Below are 23071 nucleotides of genomic sequence, written 5' to 3' on the forward strand. Positions count from 1 at the left end.
AAAAGAAAACAGAAAGCTTAAAAATAAAAGAATGAAAAAGATATACCATTTAAGCACTAATCAAAAGAAAGCTGTCATAACAATAGTATTAAAGGAAAAAGTGGACATTAGATAAGAAGCATTAGTAGAGACCAGAAAGATTTCATCTTGATAAAAGGATCAATCCAGCCTGGCTGATGTGGCTCAGTGGTTGACATCAACCCATGAACCAGAAAGTCATGGTTTGATTCCCAATCAGGGCACATGATGGGGTTGTGGGACTGATCCCCAGTAGAGGGCATGCAGGAAGAAGCCGATCAATGTTTCTGTCTTATCACTGACTAGAGGCCTGGTACACAAAAATTCATGCACTCGGGAGGCGGGTCCCTCAGCCCGGCCCGCGCCCTCTTGCAGTCTGGGACCCCTCGGGGGGATATCTGACTGACAGCTTAGGCCTGCTACCTGGGAGCCCTCAGGGGATGTCCACCTGCCGGCTTAGGCCTGCTCCCTGGGGGATCGGGCCTAAGCTGGCAGTCAGACATCCCTCTGGCAGCCCAGGAGCCCCTGGGGAGTGGGCCTAAGCCAGTAGTCGAACACCCTTAGCGCTGCAGCAGAGGCGGGAGAGGCTCCTGCCACTGCCGCTGCGCTGTCCAGCCATGAGCTGGCTTCTGGCTGAGCAGTGCTCCCCCTGTGGAAGCACACTGACCACCAGGGGGCAGCTCCTGTGTTGAACGTCTGTGCGCATCATAGCGACAGGTTGTTCCCAGTCATTCCACCGTTAGGGTCAATTTGCATATTATCCTTTTATTATAAAGGGACTTTCTCTCCCTATCTCTTCCTCTCTGAAAATCAATAAAAATATATTTTTAAAATATATATGTGTGTGTGTATGGACTAGAAGTTAAAAATAAAGCAGTCATTATTTGCAGACAAGATAACTGTGTATATGTAAAATCTAAAAAGAATCTACACACTATTAGAATTAAGTGGTTAGCAAGGTTTCTGGATAGAAGGTTAATTATGAAAACAAACTGTATTTCTCAATATAAGCAAGCTTATTTTTTAAATGACATTGTTTATAACATCAAAAAACGTAAGTCCTATACACACACAAAAAAATCTCAAAACATCACTGAGAGAAATTATAGAATATTTAAATAAATGGATAAATATATCATTCGTGGATTGGAAGACTCAATACTGGTGACACTAGTCAACTTTCCCCAAACGGACCTATATTTAATGTACACAACTCCAAACAAAATCCCAGGCATGTTTTTGTAAAGGGGTGTAATTTGATAAGCTGATTATGAAATTTATATGGAAAAACAAAAGACTAAAAACAACAAGTCAATCTTGTAGAACAACACTGGAGGACAGCTCTCAGATCTTAAGACTTATTACAAAGCTTCAGAGTTGATGTCATTTGGCTCAAAAATAAATAAAAGGCCAGTGGAATAGAATAGGGAGTCCAGAAACAAACTTCCACAGTCTCCCAAATTTATGACAGAGACACTGAAGTACAGTGAAGAAAAATGACTCTTAGATAAACAGTGCTATCCATATGAGGGAAAATATCTTAATTTCTTTCTATATATTTTATATTAAAAAATAACAAAACAATAGAGCTTCTTGAAATACAACAGGAACAATTCATTGAGATGGGAAAAGATTTCTTAACTAGAACACACTTACCTAAAAGGAAAATTTCATAAACTGTCGTACATTAGTTTTAGGAAAATCATGAGATAGCCAATCTGTGGACAATGATTTGGGAACCTCTTCATCTACCCATCTGATAATTTACTTAATTCTACTTATGTAACATCTAAAAAACTGCTTTTGCTTTTGCTTTTGTGAATGAGTAATATCTTGATTTATGAAATTAAATCCATAAAACTCAAAATGAGAAGTTCAAATAATAATGATTTTTAATAGTTAGGCCTTTAATAACTATCAAAAACTCAACAAAGAATCAATACATTTTGAATTTAATATATGAAGTAGCATTGTTTTCACTCATTTTAAAAAGTTCAGTGTTACTCCTAATTAAATCCTACTACTGCTAATACTCAGTTATCACGGGTGATTAAAAACAGCAACCCAGCGTCAAGTGCCCTGTTAAGTAGACATGAACAAAGCTAACTTAAATCAGGGTAAACACCCAGAGCTGCAGTCTATGGAGAGTAAAAATAAGCCATCTGCTATAACAAAAGTAATCTGAAAGATACAGAGTAATAAGTCTGCTCTTCTATCGTTTATTTTAATGGTGAAAATTCAGTTTGCTCAGCCGGGATCATAGCTACAATATGATAAACCTTTCTCCCAGTCTGGAAAAACAGCTACACATCATCTTATTTATTCAAAAAGCCACCTTGGATCCACAAAATAAGGGAAAAGAGTACAATAAAGAGAACATTAGCTTCCAGAAGGTGCAGATTTAAAATGGTGTTAATGAAAAACTGAATACAATCTCTCATTCACTGTCCATGCCAAACTTCATTAAGACAATACACATTTATCTTTTATTGTGTGAAGGACACTGTGTATTCTCAACTGCTGACCATTTTACCTTTGCAGCAAGCTGTAGTCCAATTTTGTCAGCTTCAGCCTCCAGTGTTCTACTGTATGGTCTACTGAACAAATACTAAGAAGAAATAGAAAAGAAAAGCTCCACTCAGGTTATTTCACAGCAAAATGAAACTTTTAAAGTTAATTTCATGGAGTACCTAGAATCAAGTTTTTATACTCTCCACTTATTAACATTTAAAGAACACCATGGCATAAAACATACAGTGCAGCCTTTATTTCCTCCACCAGAGATTAATATTTTTTAAAACATAGAAAGAATAAAAACAAAATCATGCCTACAAACTTCTGGAGAGTCTATTGTATCACATAGAGTACTTTTCACCTATTTATAATCTCCACCTACTGTGTGGAAGATTCCCTAAGAAAGCTTATTGATGCAGCCTTTTATTATGGCCAAGGAATAGTTTGATCTTGGAGTTTTAAAAGAAAATTGAAAAAGTATAGCCATATAATAGCCAGTGACACTACCAGAGGATTTATTTCAGTTGGGAAATTAACCATATAGCAGAATGTTCTTTCTTTGATGAACTATCTTAATTTCCTTTTTTTCTAGGTATTGATTAGTTAGGAAAATGAAATTTTCTTCCAACCTCAATTAAAAAATGCAAATAGATATTGTAACTTTAATTTTCCTAATTACTTGTATTTATGTGAATGCTTTCCAGTTAAATTCTCATTTTCAGTAAGCACTAAAACTTTGCAGGAGATGGATCAATAGGCAGAACTTTTGAGAAAAGAGCTATTAATTGGGGAAGCAATTTTTCAGAAGTACATGCCAGTGAGAGCTAGAAATAATATAATCAATCTGACTCACAGTATGTGACCATTGTATATTACTTCCTTCCTCCTCGGTAATGTCTGTTTTAGGTTGCTAAACTGTGTGATACAGTGTCTTCACTCTCCACAGTTCATCTCCAGGTGTCCCATCAAGTCCACTGATAGTATAACTAATTAAAAACACTGGCTTTCAAAGGAGACAAAATCAGGTTCAAGTCCACATGCTGACACTTTTTAACTGTTCACCCTGGGCTAATTATTTAACACATCTAAGCCCAGTAGCATCACATGTTGCAGAGAGGATAAAATGAGCAAACGATGATAATAGCTCCTATTTATTGGGTCCTTCCTCTGTGCCAGGCACTGTGCTAAATGCTTTAAATCAGTGGTTCCTAAGGGATGTAACTGTGTCCCCTGGGGACATTTGGAAGTATCTGGAGTCAGTTTTGATTGTCTGGGGGAGCAGGACGGGGAGGGTGGGAAGGAAGAATGTTACTGGCATCTAGTGGGTAGATGTTTAGAAGCAGCTAGATGCTTAAAGGCTCCTAAACATCCTGCAGTGCACAGAACAACTCTCCAAAAAGAATTTTCCAGTCTAGCCCTAGCTGGTTTGGCTCAATGGATAGAGCGTCAGCCTTCAGACTGAAGTGTCCCAGGTTCAATTTGGTCAAGAACACATGCCCAGGTTGCGGGCTCGATCCCCAGTAGGGGATGTGCAGGATGCAGCCAATGATTCTCTCTCATCATTGATGTTTCTCTCTCTCTCTCCCTCTCCCTTCCTCCCTGAAATCAATAAAAATATTTTTTTTTTAAAAAAGCATTATCCAGTCCAAAAATATCAATAGGGCTGGGGTTACATTGAGAAATCCTGCTTAAAATGTATCATTCATTTCACAACAATGATTTGAATTAGCCAATATTATTACTTCAATTCACAAATGAAGACCTATATAAATAAAGTAACCTGCCCAGGTTCTATAGAGTTTAGATCTAAAGAGTCTAAATTCATCTGATCAGAGCCTGTATTCTTAACCCCTGTACATTAATTCATCTGTATTGTTTATCCTAGTGCCTAACATATGGTAAGCATTTCATAAGTTAGCTACTATAATTATTATTAATAACTCTCAAAACCCTGCCTCGTTGCACTCATTGAGGGCTGCTACACTATACCCAAATCTTTAAGATCACAAACATAGAGCTCCCGTTAAGTGAGGGCCCTTCCTTCTTCCTTCTTCTCTTCCTTTCTCCTGCAGATAAATGTCAGCAATTCCCCTTCCGTAGTGACTTCACTATACTCATTCTTCTCGCACTCTAATTACAACAGGCAAGCTTTCTAGAAATATTTCCTTGTCACTAAAGTTTGGGGGACACTTGATTTAGGGGGACAAGAGTTCCAAGAGAAGTAATTCCTACTTTATTTTAATTCTTAAATTAAAGAATTATACTGAAGTAGCAGAATTCATCAAGTATTTCAAAAAAGAAATAGCTACAAGTTATCTTTATGACCAAATCTTCTGATTCCATTATGGAAAAAGCTATCTATTGATAGATAGCGAAAAAACTAAATTAACTCCTTTGACTTCCCAGCACATCATAACAGAAATAAAATTCAAAAGATGAGATCCTATAACCTAAGCAATAACCATTCCTTCTTTTTCCTTTTAAGAACAGTTATTTCAATATAAATGAAGCCAAATGATATGGTAACACTGAATAAAAGACTTAGTTATCCAATTTCTAAAGCAATTTGTCTCAAAGAATTTTACACATTAAGATTTAAACAGCACCCAGATGGCACTCTGATGGGTGCTCCACAAATCATTAAATAGACAAATAACAGATTGTTCCTAAATAACCAAACCTCCTAGGACAAGAAGAAAAATTTGAAAAAAAAAGATGTAAAATAAAATAATTAATCATAGTTAACAAAGCAATTATCAAGATTGCGAAACCTACTTTCAATATTGCTATGTTTTGAACAAAATGAGAGACAACACATCTTATGAGATGATTATCACTATACATAAGTTCTAAAACAAAAGTTAACAAACACCTAATAGGACTGTCCTTTCAATATTTTCTAGGCAATGTTAGTTTAACTAGGAGTGAGGAGGTAAGGGTGATAAAGTAGCTCAGCCAACCCTGTGCCCATAGAAGTTTACAGCTTTTAAGAGTTCTCCATGAAAACCCAAATATTTGGGGGGGGGGGGGGCAGAGAATCATCCAGTGGGTACACCACAGTCAATATGAGAAACAAAAGTGGAAAGTTTGAAGGTAAAGCCAAAAGTGGCTAAGCTCTTCCAATCCATCTATCTCCAACATTTGAAAGAATATCCCCCCAAAATGAGAAAACAATAAAACACTAAATTAGTCCCCAGATTTCATGACAATATGTTAAAACATCTCTGACATTTGTTGCTTTACAGTAACATTAAAATATCCTCACCACAGGCCATTAGAAATTCAAGTTATTGTCTCAGACTTACCTCTTTCAATGTAGACTGCAACCACTGGCCCACAATTGCCAAGCTATCTCGAGGACAAACGGCCCAAATCATTGTGAGGAAAATTAGACCTAGGAAATCCAATAAATGAACCACGCTGGCCTTTTCTGCCTGAGAATAATCGCAATAATGAAAATTACACTTAATAAATTGAGACATCACATGCTTACATTTTCTAGTTCATAATGTGTAATCACATTAAATAACTACTTACATTTAAATGACCTTCACAAACTAAGATTGTAAGTTTTTTTTTTCTTCTGCGTGCTTTATCCTTTCCCAGTGTGCTTGTTCCGTCCCTTGCTTACATACTTATATATTCACTAGAGGCCCGGTGCACACATTCATGCACCAGTGGGGTCCCTCAGCCTGGCCTGTGCCCTCTCGCAATCCAGGACCCCTCGGCGGATGTAGGACTGCCAGTTTCAGCCCAATCCCCGCAGTCTGACATCCCCCGAAGGGGGTAGTAGTGCATGAAGCGGCAGGCAGCTGAGAGGAGCCCAAGCCTGGGTCGGGTGCTGCGCAGCACTGCTCCTACTCATCCTGGGCCCACTGCACCTGCCACCACCGCTCTGTAAGCTCGCTGAGCAGCACTCCCGCTGTGAGAGCACACTGACCACCAGGGGGCAGCTCCTGTGTTGAGCATCTGCCCCCTGGTGGTCAGTGCATGTCATAGCAACGGATCAACCGGCTTTTAGAGAGAGAGAGAGAGATAGATTCATTCACTCACATATACTGAGCACTTAACATCACTCAGATACAATGACAGGTTCATTAATTTCTGGTTTCTTATATTAACAAGCATAGCAATCTTGTGAAATATGTACTATTATCCCTATTTTATAGTTAAAGAAACTAAGATGGAGCCAGGTTAAAAGTTGCCCCCAATTTACACAGCTATTAGAAAAAGGACAAGGAATCAAAACCCAAGAAATTTCAGTTTCTAATATAGTTGCTAATTCTTTTTTAAAATCACATAAATGTGTTTATTATACTTTTTGGACAGAGACTACACACTACCTAACACATGAAGCAGTTAAAACAAGGAACAATTCAGAAAAAAATTAGAAGTTTACTTTAAATAAAAATCTTTTGGCCATCATGACCTTATATATGAAGTATGATTCACTTTATATGGGTTTGCAATTTTATAAGTTTGGTATTTCTCACCAGGAAACTGGATTCTTTGAATTTTTGTATTAACTTATAGCAATAATCCCAAAAGGTATTACTTAAAATAGTTGTTTTTAGTAATAATATTCATAAGTCTAGTGCACAGTATTGTTCATTGTTAGACTGAAAACTGTATCTTCTTTAAAATACAAAAGCCTTAACTGCTATTTTCACCAGTCTGAGCACAATAAAGTTTGACTACAATCCAAAATATACTATCCCTCATGTGAAGGTATGTGACAATGTTGCTAATACTGACAACATAGAAATCATTACTTCAATGTATGAAACATGGCTAACAACTAAAAGTAACCACTAGAATATTTCTCTTTACAATATAATCTGCCCTCATGAAGCATTCTTTATTTCATGATAAGAACTGTGGGTCAGCCATGGTCAGTGTTGGTAAATGGTTAGAGCACCAGCCCACACACCCAAAGATCATGGGTTCAATTCGCAGTAAAGGCATGTACTGCAGTTGCAGTGTCGATCCCCAGCCCGGGTCGAGGCACGCATGAGTGGCAACTAATTGATGTGTCTCTGTCACATCGATGTTTCTTCCTCTCTCCCTCTCGGTCTCCTTTGCCCTCTATCCCTCCCTTCCACTCTCACTAAAAAACAATGGAAAAAATATCTTCGGGTGAAGATTAAAAAAAGAAAAGCACTATGGGTCATAAGAAACAATTATGGAATTATTTTAGCATGAAAGAGTAAAATTCCAAATGAGGAAGTTGTTAGGGAAGAAAACAATCTCTGTTATTAATTACTGAAGAATATAATTGCTATTATACAGAAAAATCTATGTTATTTGTGGACTAAAGAATACAACATAAAAGGCTCCATCAAATCAAAATGGAGACTCCTGAAAGAGAAAACATAGTGTTGATCATGTCTAAGACCTCTGCCAAAGTAATATTGGTAACTATTTTCTATTTCTAAGGCTGCTATTTACTTTTTATGTCTCATCTAATTATTGTTCTTGCACTGACAGAGATGGCAACAATATGCTGAATGCAGCATTGAATGAGATGCCAGGAAAACAATGCACTAAATATTAACAGTTTTTAAATGCTAAAAATGGCCAAAATTAATTGATTTTATAGTTCTGAAGCCATTTCTTGAAAGATAAAATCTATTTTAACTGCTCAGATTTATTCTTGTATATGTTTCTTTAAAGGACATATTTTTAAATTTTTCCTACAACTCAGAAGAAATAAAGATTTTTACTATTTGTGCTTCAGAAAAGCACAACCTTGGCCCACCTCATCTAATTAATACTCTAAGGAATAGGTAGAATTTGAGATGAATTTTAAAGAAATTAGTAATATTATCATTTCCATTTAAAGTTAATACTACTTGCATTTCCTATATAGCATTTCACAATCCTTTCACTATTTACCTTCACGTTTTCAATTAAAGAGAATATACCTCTCTCTGATTATGTGGACAAAAGAGCCATGCATATTTTTAAAAACTTTTATTAAAGTATAATTGGCATACAATATTATATTAGTTTCAAAGAGTGATTCAACGCTTGTATACCTTATACATTATTCACCATAAGCTATTACAATATTTTGACTATATTCCCTGTGCTGTATATCAATAAATAAATGGATAAAAAAAGAGCCATGCATAATTTTTAATGAATAAAAATAAAATATGAGTAAATAAATATAAACTTCTATGGGCTCACACCAAGTCAAACAAACAGATGTGCCTTCACAGGAACATGAACCAATTTGAATTCTGTGACCTATAAGAAAGTGCTGCCAACAACCAGGTAACTGTGGTAAAAGGGAGCAACAATGGACTTGAAAACAGAAGACCTGGGTTAAATTCCCAATTCTTCCACTTGGTCACATCAGTGATGTTACTTAGAGCCTTTTTAAACATTGGTTTCCTCATAGACAATATGGGATATTAAATCCATACCTCATGAGGACGGCATTAAAATTATGAATGAGAAGGTATGTGTTAAAAAGCTCAATAAACTGTAAAATGGCAAGGTATCATTATTATTTCTCTGCATTAATTATATATGGCATATCTTTCTAGACATTTTCAAAGATGCTTCAAGCTATCCTCAGAGAATGAATAAAAAAGCAAGAAAACCAATTTACCCACTTAAATAGTAATATCACTTTCCCACAATTAATTTTCTGACTAGATTACCAGTATGCTAATAATTATAAAAAATTTTAAACCTAATTTGAAATAATTAGAGGTTGAGAATAATTACTTCTTAGTAAAAGAGACAGGTGATAAAAATAGTACTTAAAAGAAACACTAATTATTCAATATCAAATACTAAAGACCATAAAAATTCCCCAAATTAGACAATCATGTTTTTTCAGGTAACAGAATAAGACAATAACTGAAAACTAAAATTCCATCCAAAAGAAAGAGAAAGAAAAAAAAAAAGAAAACTGAAAAGAGTCAGCTCTTTAAAAGATTTCACTTGCTAACTACAGTATTTCAACAACGGAGCACTCACTTTAGGTACTTACAGCATGCTCAAGTACTACATGTGCTATTTCATGGCCCAGAATGAAGGCAAGTTGGTGCACATTAGCCACAGCATTGAAAAGCCCAGTGAAGACAAACACATGTCCATTCTGCACCATAAAGAAAATAATATAAGCAATTAGAACACCTTAAAAAAAACAAGAAAGTTAAATTTAACAATTAAAAATCAGGCTTGAGAACATTTACTTACCGGAAGCACAAAGGCATTTATATCTGGGGAATCAACCACATGAACAATCCACTTGATCTCGGAGATCCCTGGGATATCTTTATTGCATTCAATTAAATGATAAAACACTTCTTTAATGTTCAGGTACTGGGCATCTTTCTCAGTTAGAAAATCATTTTTAAATTCTTCCATGTACTGAAAGATTAGAAAGAAAATTTGTCTTTAAGAGTTTTAGCTTGACAAAATGTTTATATTGCTTCATGAGAGTTATATGGTTACTTATTGTTGAACATTTTAATTTTTAATTATGTAAATATTCGCATATATAATACACTCAAATTTCTCAAATTTGAATTTTCTTGCAAAGGCAATGTGGTTTCTCACAAATTGAATAAATTCTAATAACTAAAATTTTTCACATAAATTAGTTCAAATAAAATCTTCACTCATCTTTTCTATTAGCCTATCCCAGTGGTCAGCAAACTGCGGCTCGCGAGCCACATGCGGCTCTTTGGCCCCTTGAGTATGGCTCTTCCACAAAATACCATGTTCGGGCACACATTTACAGTGCGATTGAAACTTCGTGGCCCATGCACAGAAGTCGGTATTTTGTGGAAGAGCCACACTCAAGGGGCCAAAAAGCCGCATGTGACTCTTGAGCCACAGTTTGCCAACCACTGGCCTATCCTATATAATAAAGAGCTAATATGCAAATGGGTCACACCATCACTGCTCACTCAGCACTGGGGAGAGAGGGATGGGGAGCCAGGCTGCGGCCCAGGAGAGGGACAAGCCACCTGCCCCAGGGTCCCGGGAGCCAACAGCTGCCCCTGCGCCCCGGTAGAGGGGCAAGCCGTCTGCCCCGCGGTCCCAGGCACCAGTGGCTTGGGCTATGGCCCTGGAGAGGGACAAGTCACCCACCCCATGATTCTGGGCACCAATGGCTGCACCTGCACCTGCAGCCCAGGAGAGGGACAAGCCGCCCACCCCACAGTCCCAGGTGCCAGCGCCTGCGACTACTGCGGCCAAGACGAAGCCGCCTGCCCATGGTCCCCTGCGGCTGTGGCCAGCCCAGGTCCTGGGTACTTGTGGCTGGCCAGAGGGAGGGAAGCCCAGGTCCCGGGTGCCTGCGACCAGGTGGAGGAGGAAATCCTGGGTCCTGGGTGCGGGGCGACACAGAGGCGGTTAGGGGCGATCAGGCCAGCAGGGGAGCAGTTAGGGGTGATCAGGCCGGCAGGGGAGCAGTTAGGGGCAAACAGGCAGGCAGGCAGAGGCGGTTAGGGGTGATCAGGCAGGCAGGCAGAGGCGGTTAGGGGCGATCAGGCAGGCAGGCGAGTGGTTAGGAGCCAGTGGTCCCGGATTTCGAGAGGTAGTTGGACATCCCCCAAGGGGTCCTGGATTGGGTGCAGGCCAGGCTGAGGGGATCCCCCCCCACACTTATGCATGAATTTCTTGCACCGGGCCTCTAGTAAGTAAATAAAATGCTTACATATTATTTTTATTTCTATAAGTATTTTAGAAAACAAAATATTGCCTAGAGAACATAAAGATTTCATGAAAGAAAGTAAAACACAAAAGAAAATTATTTTCATAACCTCCTGAATAGAAAAACACCTTATACTTAATAAGAAAGTTAAGCCTCTACAAAAAAAAAAAAAATCCCACATTTCATTAATTTTAAGTGTTTTATTCACACAGATTGAAAAGAAATTACTAAAATGTTTAGAACTACTGGGCATATCATTTCCTCTATATTATGCTGAGTGGTTAGTTATGAAAAAAACAGACACTGATGGGGTTCAAGCAAAGGTTTTAATACAGAACTACCCAAGGTGAAGCAGGCCAAAAGGACCCCCACTGAACTCCCAGAATTAAAGGGCCCCAAGCAAGTCTACTTTATTTATCCTGTTTGGAGACATTTTGAAAGCCAAGATTCAAAGATTATAATGAGAAATCTGACCTGTAATTCCTTCAAGCAATAGTTAGGGAGATGAATCAAAATGAAGACTGACAAAAAAAACCTGGGTCCCTTGACTCAACCCCTCACTGGGAACCCAAAGCCTTTACATCAGAATGGGTAAAACGGTCGAGAGGTAGAGAAGTTTCTGGACTCCTTGAGATGGGCACCCCACAAACGGGGGTACCAAAATCCATTGGTGAAGCCCTGGTGTGAGCTACCATTAGACTGAGAGAACATAAAGATTTTTCTCCCAATGGAAGGGTTGATGGGACTATGAAAGCTGGAATGCTTAAACAGGCTTATGCAAATAACTTGTCTCCTTTACCTGAATGTCTGATGGGAAAAGATATTCTGTCTGCTTGGGGAATGCTTACCCTACCGAGTGTTGTAAACCCAAAACTGTTAATAAAATCAGAGTGGAGGCTAAAAGGAAAAGGAACCACGAATAAGGAAAAACTACTGCAATTACAGTACTTAGTAATGGCCCTATAAGAACTTGTGTTTGAATTTTTGTACCAAGCAGGTTTTAAATTTGTAGATTAAAAAGTAAGAAATAAAGAAGAGAATATATGTATGTACATGTGTATCATTTTTTAAAGCTTCTTGGTAATGTGAATGGTAGAAATTGGCCCATGTCAGTATTTCCCAAACACTTTCCTCAAATTTGCCTCTGACTAGATTATATTCTAAGAAACATCTCAAATCTGTATAAATTCTACTAGGAAGGATGTTCTAGTGAAAAAAAAAAACATTGTTATTTCTCTTTTTAATGATACCTTTCCACTGGCACACTCAGAAACTCAGTTGGAACAAAAGAGATAAAGTTCTAACCCTGACAGAGCTATCCAGGGGGGCTGTGAGACGTGAACACGGATTGAGCACACATGATGTACGAGCTATGCACTGGCGACAGAAAGATGATCTGCCCTTGAGAGCTCACTAGTAGTGCAAAATGGTTAGCCACCTGAGTTATACTCCCCAAGTAGCCAAGGCTTCGAAATTCCAACTTTATTTTGCGTTCAAAAACTATCACAAATTGTCAAAACTGCTATTACAAAAGAAATCAAAAACCTTTTATTCTACTTTACTTTCAAGGTACAAAAAATCAAGACTATAGACCTAAATAGATACTAAGCACTGCTTTGTGCACTGTACTAAAGAGAAAATCATAAACAAAACAGATAGGGTCTCTGCCCCCATGGAGCTTACTCTAAGGAAGACAAATTAGCAAGTAAATAATCGTGTAAATAATTATGTTACCCATGTGATAAGTGCTTTCAAGGAAAAGTATCATATGCAAAGAAAAAATAAAGTAGGAGAAATAACACCAAGCACTGGGCACAACTGCAAAGGCGCTGATTCATAATTCAGTCGATATGAAGGAGACCCCCTTGAGCCCAATGTAGCCCCTGCCTAACCCAGTTTGGCTAATGAAGGAAAGCTCTCCAGAGAAAGTGGCATTTAAGCTGACCTGTGATAAAAAGGAGTTAGCTGGGTGAATGGGAGGAAAGCAAGATAGTCAGTAGGAATACTAAATATGAAAGGTCTGAGCCTTTGCTGGGGACCGGGCGGGGGGGGCAGGGGAGGGTAAGATGCTAATTTCCTATCAAAGTCTACAATAAATATTTAAGAACCTTTCCTGCTTTCAGTATTATATTAAGCAATCTAATTAAAAACAATCCTTACTACTTACTGCTTCATATTCCAGTTCTGCCAAAAGACTGAAATGTTCTTTCCCCAACAGCAGTAGCTTGGTCCTTCCTGTGATGGGACTCACTTCCAGGTGAGTGAAATAAAAGACTACGAAGAGAAATCCGAAAGTACTCAACCCCAGGAGTAACTTCCATTTGTTCTTCCTTACGCTTTCTTTAAAGTGTTCCTTCTTGTTGGGAGGAAGTGCGTGCCACCATTTCCTTATGCCCCTATAACAAAAAGAAAAATTCAAGGCTATGATAATAGTATCAGTACATATCACCAAAACTAAATGCTTATTGCTAGAATTTTATGTCATCAAATACTTGAATTTATGATATTCCTCGGTATAAATGTTTTTTTCAAAAATTTATAAAATTCTTAGCTAAATGAAAAAATTAACTATCTAGAGCTATAGTTAAAAAAGTCTAATGTTCATTTTAATTTTCTTCAGTTATTTTAAAGGTAAACGTTAAATGAGGGGGTTTATTACTAAACTACCACTAGTTAACACTGACTGACTGCTGACCACATATAATGTACTCTTCTAATCATCATACAGATGTCATCTGATTCAACCTTCATAAGAACCATTACAGGAGAGAAAACGGAGACGGAGGGAAGTTAAGCAATTTGTCCTAGGTCGTAGAGGTGATAAGAGGAAAACCAAACAATGAAGCAATGTGATTCCAGAGTCTGAGCCCTTGACCACGTCATAGGGAATGGACTGCCCACATAAACATCTCTACCTTGAACCACCATTCTCCCCACTGCTCATCAGACCCCCAGCATAAGCTGCCAGTGCTTCAGCAAGTGAAAGTACCTCAGCACTGATTTGAGAGATAGGTATTGCTCAGTAGCAGAAACTCCATCCCCTCTTGACATGACAAAGGACAGGTAATAAGAGCACAAGCAAAGAAAAGAAGGAAATCAGAGATTTTATAGGTAACACCTGGGAGCTCCCATTTCTACCCGGCAACAACACTCACTGCTGCTCTTCAGAGCCCAGAGACATTCTGACAAGAAGCAATGTTTCCAAGGCTGGGACAAAAATATTTTCTTTGTGAGTTCATCTATGAAAGCACAACAAAAATTTAAAACCTACACATTATTCTCTTGACAAAAAATTGTTTTATAAAATAACTTCTTTAAGTTATCTTAACTTTGTTGTCACACCGAAAATATCTCTGAACTTTAGAGTCTAAAGTGTTTCAACCTGAAAAGATTAAACCAACCTATGAAGTATACTTATTTCCTATTTAAAACTTTACATGACTTGTCATTATTTGTTTAAATTTATTTAAAAAAATATTCTAAAAGAAAATTTACAGTCGTAACCACAACAAAAACGTTAAAAATAATAATTTAAAAGGATAGAAAAGAGCTACTGGCCCAAGAACCCAGGCTGACCTGTGACAAGAATTCTTTCCTCCAGCAAATGCAACTCGGGGTCTCCTGAACTCCTCTTCAACTAGGCCTTCACTTTCAGACTCTGCACGGTCCACTATTAGCCAGAATCCCCCATCCTCCATATCTCATCACCCCTGAATCTAACTGGGAGCTGCATCCTCCACCAGCCCCCAGGTGATACCCGATCACCCTCACCTGCCTTCAGCAAGAATCCTGTTAGGTCTGTTCAGGCAGAATCTCCCCTTACTCCCAATGTTGCCTCTAATTTTCCATCCGCTGACCCCTGCCCCCTGCTCCTCGGCTAGAAATGAATTCCTACTTGGCTATGCTATATTCAGAATTGGCTCTGGTTCTACACTGAGGCCTCCTTTCCCCTACTACAATACTCCAGAATAAAATCTGTTTTTACTGCTTTAACTATCGTCGAGTTCTGGTTTTCTTCGACAGTGGTTAAACTGAGAGCTAATCTAGCTGTCTATTTTCGCATGCTGATGCCAAATCATAAAGAACACAATAAATTACAGGGTACAAGTTCTCAATTTTGACAGAAACAAAATTGGGCTGGTATGAAAGTAAGAAGGCTAGACGGAAGTTCACTGTTATTAAACATAAGAAAGCTTTATGGAGATAATGCTTAACTTTACCTTTCTTCAGTCTTCATGGAGCCAAATAAGAGAAAACTGGCTTACGGGGAGAGCAAATTAAATCAAATATAAAGTACTGCCATTTAACTGTAAAAATATTAATTATTATAAAGGGCTACCAAGAGAAAATAATAAAGATGTGTTAAAAATAGAATAGAAAAAAAATAAGTAAATATTAATGGTTTAAGAATTAACTTGGCTAGGAGTGAGCCCATTCTTTGTTCTGTTCTTTTTTAAAAAAATATTAACTCCTTCACTTTATTTTTTAATTTTCTTTAGCGAACTTTAAATTTTATTTTTCAATTAAAGTTTACATTCAATATTATTTTGTATTAGTTTTCGTTGTAACAGCTCATTCTTTTTTAAAAATACATTTTTATTGATTTTAGAGAGGGAGAGGGAGAGGAGAGAAACATCAATGATGAGAATCATTGACCAGTTGCCTCCTGCACGCCCCCTACTGGGGGTGGAGCCTGCAACACAGCACATGCCCTGACAGGGAATCAAACTGTGATCTCCTGGTACATAGGTGCTGCTCAACCACTGAGCCAATCGGGCTAAGCAAGCTCATTCTTAAATAAGCAAAATTCTTCAGTTACGTGATCCACTGCCTCAAATTCCATACACTAAAAATGGGATGTTTGTAAAGCACCATTCTTATCCATGAGTTATAATCAACATCTCTGAATCTTTTTGCAATCACCTATACAAGGTCAATCTTTTAAAAAGTGTCTATATGAGATATGTAAGAATAATTTTTAAAAGATAATATGCAGTAAATTATTTCAAGATTACTAAATCCTACATAACAAAACTGAATCTTAACTTTGAGCTAACTATGGGAGGGAAATCTAACGAATTTTCCTTCAAAGTGTAGTTTTACCAATATCCTTTAATACAAAAGCTTAGGGGGTTTTTAAAGCATTTTACCTGCCAACAATGATTGCAAGTAGTTTCTGCACTGGTTTAAGAATTATCCACAAGAGAGGGATGGGAGCAGCTTGCCACCGTGGAGAAGTGTGGAAACTCCTGATGTCTCTTACGGGAAAGCAGTTTAGAGGATGCAATACTGAAAGAGCGGGACCTACTGCAACTTCTTCTATCAGTTTCTGTCTTGGAAAAGAGTCACGCCATGCTGTCCATGTATTGTCCTTGCTTTTAAGACTCGAGAGGTATCCTGCCCTTTTGTTGTTAAAAGTTCTATAGAAATGTGAGTTTCCAGGCAGAGAAGTCACCCTATTACACCGATTTACTCCCAGTTTGCATTCAATATTATTTACTATGTGTTTAACTTGTACTTGATGACAGTCCAGTGAGATTATAGCTGTTGTGTGACATTTTCTCCAGTTGGTCAGTAAATTAAATCGGAAGAAAACACAGTTTCTAGTAGCAGACTGCAATCCATAGACGAAGCTCATCTTTCTTTTGCTTGATTATCTAGAACCCAAAAAAGTAAACTATAAATATCTCTGGAAAATATTTATTTACCAAACTGGAAACATAACATGTTAGGAAATAGGTGTGTCGGTCCTTCCTTTAACACATCTCACACTAATTACCTGGGGTTTCTCACCCCTACAGCAGTGCCTTTGAGCAATACAAACCAAAGAGGCTTCACTTACTTTTTTCTTATTCTTCAACATGTACTTTCAAAACTTTTCTTCTTTCCATTTTTTATTTTCACTTGGAGGAAGTCTATTTTTCTTTTTAATCCTCACCCAAGGACATGTTATTGAGAGAGAAACATCAATCAGTTGCCTTCCCCTATGCACCCCAACGGAGGACAGAACCCACAACCTAAGAATGTGCCCTGACTGGAAATCGAACCCGCAACCTTTCAGTGTATGGGACAAGACTCCAACCAACTGAGCCACATCTTTATTTTAATGCTAAATTATTTGGGGGATAAGAAATGGATTACATAAAAACAGTAGTAAAGTTTTATCAGTTGGCAGTAATAGGGTGGGGAGGGGATGGGAGAAGCAGGTAATGCTTATAAGCCTAACTTGTAAGATGTTGTTGTTGTTTTTTAAATACAAATTTATTCCTTTCAGGAAAACATTGGCACTTCTGATTGGGGTAAAGGTGGCGTGAGACCAGAAGTATCCTCCCACCTAAAACAACTAAAGATACAGACAGAATAAACAATGGTTTGAACACCCTGGACATTAGGCAATGAAGGTGAATATCAACAGAGCCATACTGATGTAAATACAGATTCATGCCCATCTAAAGGAGATCCAACAAGAACAATGGAATCTGGGCTTTGTGTTGCCAAATGTTCCAATATTCTCAAGGGAAGCCAGAAATCAGGCTCTATGTGAAAGTTATGAATTTAAAAATGTTGGCAACCAACTTAAAAAAGAAATTAACGACCCTGACCGAACAAACATAGCCAGACCCCATTCAGTGTTTGATCTGTGAATCACGTTCTTCACTCATTCATTAACCAATTCATTAGGAGTGCGCTACATGCCATACCATACGCCAGTGCTGGCGAACCTTTTGAGCTCGGCGTGTCAGCATTTTGAAAAACCCTAACTTAACTCTGGTGCCGTGTCACATATAGAAATTTTTTTATATTTGCAACCATAGTAAAACAAAGACTTATATTTTTGATATTTATTTTATATATTTAAATGCCATTTAACAAAGAAAAATCAACCCAAAAAATGAGTTCGTGTGTCACCTGACACGCGTCATAGGTTCGCCATCACTGCCATACGCCATTCTAAATGCTAGGAATGGCACAGGAAACAACAGCCAAAAAAATCTCTACCCAATTTGCAAAAATGGTAATGCTACACTACGTTAGCATATGCAAATATAAGTAAATCTAAAGGAATATACACCAAACTATTCATAGTGGTTATTTTGGGTGGCAGGATGGTGGCTGTAAGGGATTTAATATTTCCATCATATATACTTCAGTGCTGTTTAAATTTTTACAGCGTCTATTATTACTTCTGTAAGCCTCCAAACCAATAAAGGCAACTGTTTTTGTAATTTCCATTGGTTTCCACTGGCTTCAATAAACTCCTCCAAAAGGGTAGACCAGACCTCCCACTATTTCTCCAGGCACCTTCCCCTCCTTTCCTTCACCGGCTCCTGAGCTCCAGACCCACTGATGTACTTACACTTCTCAGAAAAGAAAAGCTGTCCTCTCTTGGACAACACACATCTATTTACACTACTCAGCTCTGCCCATGGCCAAGCAAACCCCTGCTCATCTCTCAGGGCTTTTGCGAAAAAGTCCTCTACTGACACAGAACGTGTAACATTATACGAATATAAGTTTTAAAAAAATTTACCATTTACATCACTGACAATCAAGTGTCACCCAGAACAGCAATAGTGCCTGATAGTTCATAATCCTTGGTTTATCCTTAAGAAAGGGGAAAGAATGGGAGCGAACGCTATACATTTTCAAAGGGCCCCTCACTAGACGACACAGAGCAGAAGAAGAAAAAAAAATCAGGGTTGACACATCCACTACAAAGAACTGAAGGAAGTCAACAAACATCGCTGGCAGACATCTAGGATTACGAAATTAATGATGTGAGAAAATTAAACAATTTGGATTGTTAGCCTCTAAGAACATTTCAGACCCTTAATTCTTTAAGTACCATCTCAGAAGGAGCAAGTACAGCACTCACTGGCACTCACAGCTGACGCCTGGAAGACAGTTTTAACAACTCCGCTGAAAATGACTCTTTCTCCTCTGGTTTCTATGGAAACAGCTGTCAGATTGGCAAAAATAGGGCATGTACTTTAAAATAATCATTCAAGCAAAGTACACACAGGATGGAAGGCTTAAAAAAATAAACTGGAAGGCAACAGACTCGGTTCTTAGGCTTCCAAATGTCAGACTGCACCCTTCCCTCCGCGCGGCCGAGAATGCGGATATGCGCCCCAATCCTCGCGGCCGAGAATGCGGATATGCACCCCAATCCGCGTAGGGAGGGCTGGGCACTGGTCAGCGCCACTGCGGCTGACCGGGCCCTGAACTCCAAATGCGGTCTTGCCATCTCCGGGACTAAAATCTCAGAGGCCCGCGTGGCTTAACAACACTCTCGCTCCACTTTACACAAGCGAGTGACGTTACTTAAATAGGTTGTTTTTTTTTAAGTGATTGTTGTAGACAAGCTTATGTAGAAGTTTGCATAAGTTTTCCTATTTCTCATTGGCAGGTTCAGGCAGGAAAACTTATTTCTCTAGGAGTGAGGAGTGAGGAGTAAGAGAGAGGGCGTGACTCCCAGGCGCCTCCAGCGGCGGGAAGCGGAGTCCCCCGGGGGCACAGGATGCAGGGGGAGGCACAGGACGGGGTGGTGAGATAAACAGGAACCGCAGACCAGCAGGAAAGCCTGGGGCGGGGGGGGGAAGCGGGTGTCTTCCCGGAAAGCACGGCCGCCTGACAATTGCAACTCCCGTGGTCCCCGGGCAGCACCCTGGGTCCTTGCATTTCACACCACGAGGAGGGGGAAGAATGACGCTTTCTTCCCACCTAAACCTTTTCTACTCACCCCTCTCTCCCCATTCCCGCTCCGGCGCCCCTCCGTTCCTCCCCGCCTCCACCCCAGTCCTCGCCATCCCAACCCCGCCGGGTCCCTAGGGACCCCCGATCCTCACCCCAGTGCTCCTGGAACTCCCCACCCCTGGGCCCGGCCAACTCAGAAAGGCAGGGCAAAGGCGTCCCCACGCGGACAGACGCCAGCAGTGGCGAAAGCGGCACGGCTCCTCCCACCGCACCCGGCGCAAGCGCACTCCCCGCCCAGAAGCCCCGCCCCTCGCTCCTGCCCTCCCCTGGGCCGGCGAGCCTTTGGCTCCGTTCTCTCCGGGCAGTCTGCGCCCCGGCCCCGAGTCGTCCGCCCAGCGGGTCGGCGGGCCCTGCGCCGACTGTGCAGGCTGTGGCGCTCTGCCGCCACCGCGTGGCCAGAAGAGGGACGTGTCAGTGAGCTGGGCTGCTTGCCTGGGAACAGCTTCAGTTAGGGTGTCTTGGAACCTGACTTAGCTGAGCCGGGTGATATAAAGAATGACTCAGGCAAGGTTGCGCCCGCTGTAGATTTGTAAGCAGTGCCAGCCAAGAGGATAAAGACTCGGCTTCCAAAAGACTAAGGTTTCTTGGTCCTGAAGTTGCACAGATAGAAGTCTCTGGAACATGAGAACTCTGCTTTCACATGACTTCTGGAGAGGCACATGTTAAGAAAGATGAAGGAGCCCTAGCTGGTTTGGCTCAGTGGATAGAGTGTTGGCCTGCAGACTGAAGGGTCCTGGGTTTGATTCCAGTCAAGGGCACAGGCTGGATCCCCCGTTGGGGCGTGCAGGAGGCAGCCAGTCATTGATGTTTCTGTCTCTCTCTTCCCCCTCCCTTCCTCTCTGAAATCAATAAAAATATATTTTTTTAAAAACCTAATATTATCATAGTTTTTAAAAAAAAAAAAAAAAGAAAGATGAAGTATAATCTGAAGCATCTGGAAGTTAGTTGAAAACAGCAGGCTAAAAAACAATGTGTATAGTTCACTTCATTCATTCCACCAAAAGATATTTATGGAGCACCACGTGCATTTGGTTCAGGGGAAACAGCAGTGAACACGACTTTCACAGAGCTTATGTCACCTTGAGGACAGATCGATGATAAGCAAGTAAACAAGTAAATAAAGAAAATATAAGCTAGTTATGGGATTTCATATTAGTTGTACTTAATTCTTTGCACAATGAAAACATCTTAAAGGATGTAAATACTATGAACAATTTTAGGTGTGACTTTCAAAAGGTTTAGAAGTAATTTTTTCTTTTATCTTGCTTCTGTGTTTTATAATTTGCCCTTTACTTTGATGGAACTATCCTGGCAGACCCCTGACCACTAGTTCCCTGACAACGGAAGTGCCAGGTCCCTGAATCTTCATGATTTAATATCTCCCACCCTCTGAAGTCCATGTGTCTTACCACGGTTTCCTGTGTACTAGACCCCTCTTGCTAATCCTGCACAATTAGCATGGTGGCATCAATGGGTGTGAGTTCCGTAGGATGTCCAGGTGGTCCAGGTCCTTGAGGACTGTATTAGACAGATCACAGAGCTGGCACAATGGCTGTGTACTACATGGTTAGGTCTTGTCTGCAGTAGTCTATCAAACATTCCCCTGATTTCTGAAGGGGCCAGACTGACTGGCAAATTAAATGGGGATGTGATAGGACAGTGGTCGGCAAACTCATTAGTCAACAGAGCCAAATATCAACAGTACAACGGTTGAAATTTCTTTTGAGAGCCAAATTTTTTAAACTTAAACTATATAGGTAGGTACATTGTTATTAACTTAATTAGGGTACTCCTAAGCTGGCCTTTGCTAAAAACGTCCTGTTCGCTGAGGTCGACCCCTTCCAACTCTCCCATCCACACTCGTATATCTGAAACAAGTATACAAGATGAGTGTAGATGGGAGAGTTGAAAGGGGTCGACCTCAGTGAACGTACCTCAAAACAATGTACCTCCCCTGCGCTGCGTATCCCGTCGCCCAACCGACACCCCCCACTTCTTTTTTTTTTTTTAATATTTTATTGATTTTTTACAGAGAGGAAGGGAGAGAGATAGAGAGCTAGAAACATCGATCAGCTGCCTCCTGCACACTCCCCACTGGAGATGTGCCCGCAACCCCGGTACATGCCCTTGACCGGAATCGAACCCGGGACCCCTCGGTCCCCAGGCCAACGCTCTATCCACTGAGCCAAACCGGTTTCGGCACCCCCCACTTCTTCTAACGCCACTTCTTCAAAATAGACTCGCCCAGGCCGAAAACCGACTTCTGAGCATGGGCCACGAAGTTTGAATTGCACTGTACGTGCGCGCCCGCACATGGTATTTTGAGGAAGAGCCACACTCAAGGGGCCAAAGAGCCGCATGTGGCTCGCGAGCAGTGGTTTGCCGACCACTGTGATAGGATGACCATTCCTGCATCCTTTTGGTCTCTAGTAGTGACATTGATCTTCACCATCACCAACCTCATTTCCTTGGATGAAATATTGGGTTTTATTTATTATCTCAAGTTGGTAGAGAAGGAGCAGTTTCAGAACCTTTCACTTGGTCTCCCCCACCATGAGAACTGAAGGCTAAGACCTGATGGGGAGCTTGCTCCCGCTACCCTATATATATTCTCAGGTGCTGGGAGAATGACCACTGGATGGATCTATAGACCCATGGACCCATTGTAAGCTGGCTATTGTGCAGCACTTTGCTCATTATCTGACCTCCATAAGTGCCCATTCTCACAGAGAGCCCATGATAATACTTTGGGTTTCTGGGTAACCAGATCCTTCTAGTTCCTGCACAATGCCTAGGTATTTCTCTTTCCCCAACATGTTGTTAGCTGAGAAGATGATTGTAGGTATTAGAATAATCATTACAGTAAATACCGGTTTCAGTATCACTGGGTCCTTCTTCCTAGGGTCCCCACCCACCTTTTAAGTCATGGGCTCTCTGTGGTCTAGTTCTGAAAATTGACTCAGATCTGAGAACTGAGCAAGAAGGATGCCTTTTTGTTGAGGCAACTGCCCTCAGACTCCTGCTCCTTCATTCTTGCCTTCTTCTGCTTATAGATGTTAAACAGCACCCTGTTGGCTACCCATCGATTTTTTCCCCCAGGGA

The 23071-nt window shown here is 40.0% G+C and overlaps 1 protein-coding gene across 5 annotated transcripts in view; it reads right to left on the reverse strand.

Moving 5' to 3' along the window:
- OMA1 (OMA1 zinc metallopeptidase) overlaps positions 1-20161 on the reverse strand; it is a 46463-nt gene extending 26302 nt beyond the window's left edge. Inside the window, exons 1-9 of one of the 5 annotated variants that reach the window (XM_070403352.1) lie at positions 20062-20147; positions 19089-19160; positions 17055-17145; positions 16363-16869; positions 13380-13608; positions 9748-9921; positions 9539-9646; positions 5838-5966; positions 2552-2626 (exon numbers count right to left, since the gene is read on the reverse strand). In XM_070403352.1, the coding sequence (XP_070259453.1) occupies positions 2552-2626; positions 5838-5966; positions 9539-9646; positions 9748-9921; positions 13380-13608; positions 16363-16850 (1203 nt within the window). In that variant the 5' untranslated portion in view covers positions 16851-16869; positions 17055-17145; positions 19089-19160; positions 20062-20147. Of the gene's footprint in view, positions 1-2551; positions 2627-5837; positions 5967-9538; positions 9647-9747; positions 9922-13379; positions 13609-16362; positions 16870-17054; positions 17146-19088; positions 19309-20061 lie in introns of those variants that run through there. The other 4 variants (XM_070403351.1, XM_070403350.1, XM_070403354.1 and 1 more) reach the window with 4 other exon arrangements.
- Positions 20162-23071: the final 2910 nt, after the last annotated feature.

The sequence above is a fragment of the Myotis yumanensis genome, unplaced genomic scaffold, assembly GCF_028538775.1.
Source record: "Myotis yumanensis isolate MYYU_CA2020_CCGP unplaced genomic scaffold, mMyoYum1.0.hap1 SCAF_2, whole genome shotgun sequence".
Classification (NCBI taxonomy): Eukaryota; Metazoa; Chordata; class Mammalia; order Chiroptera; family Vespertilionidae; genus Myotis; species Myotis yumanensis.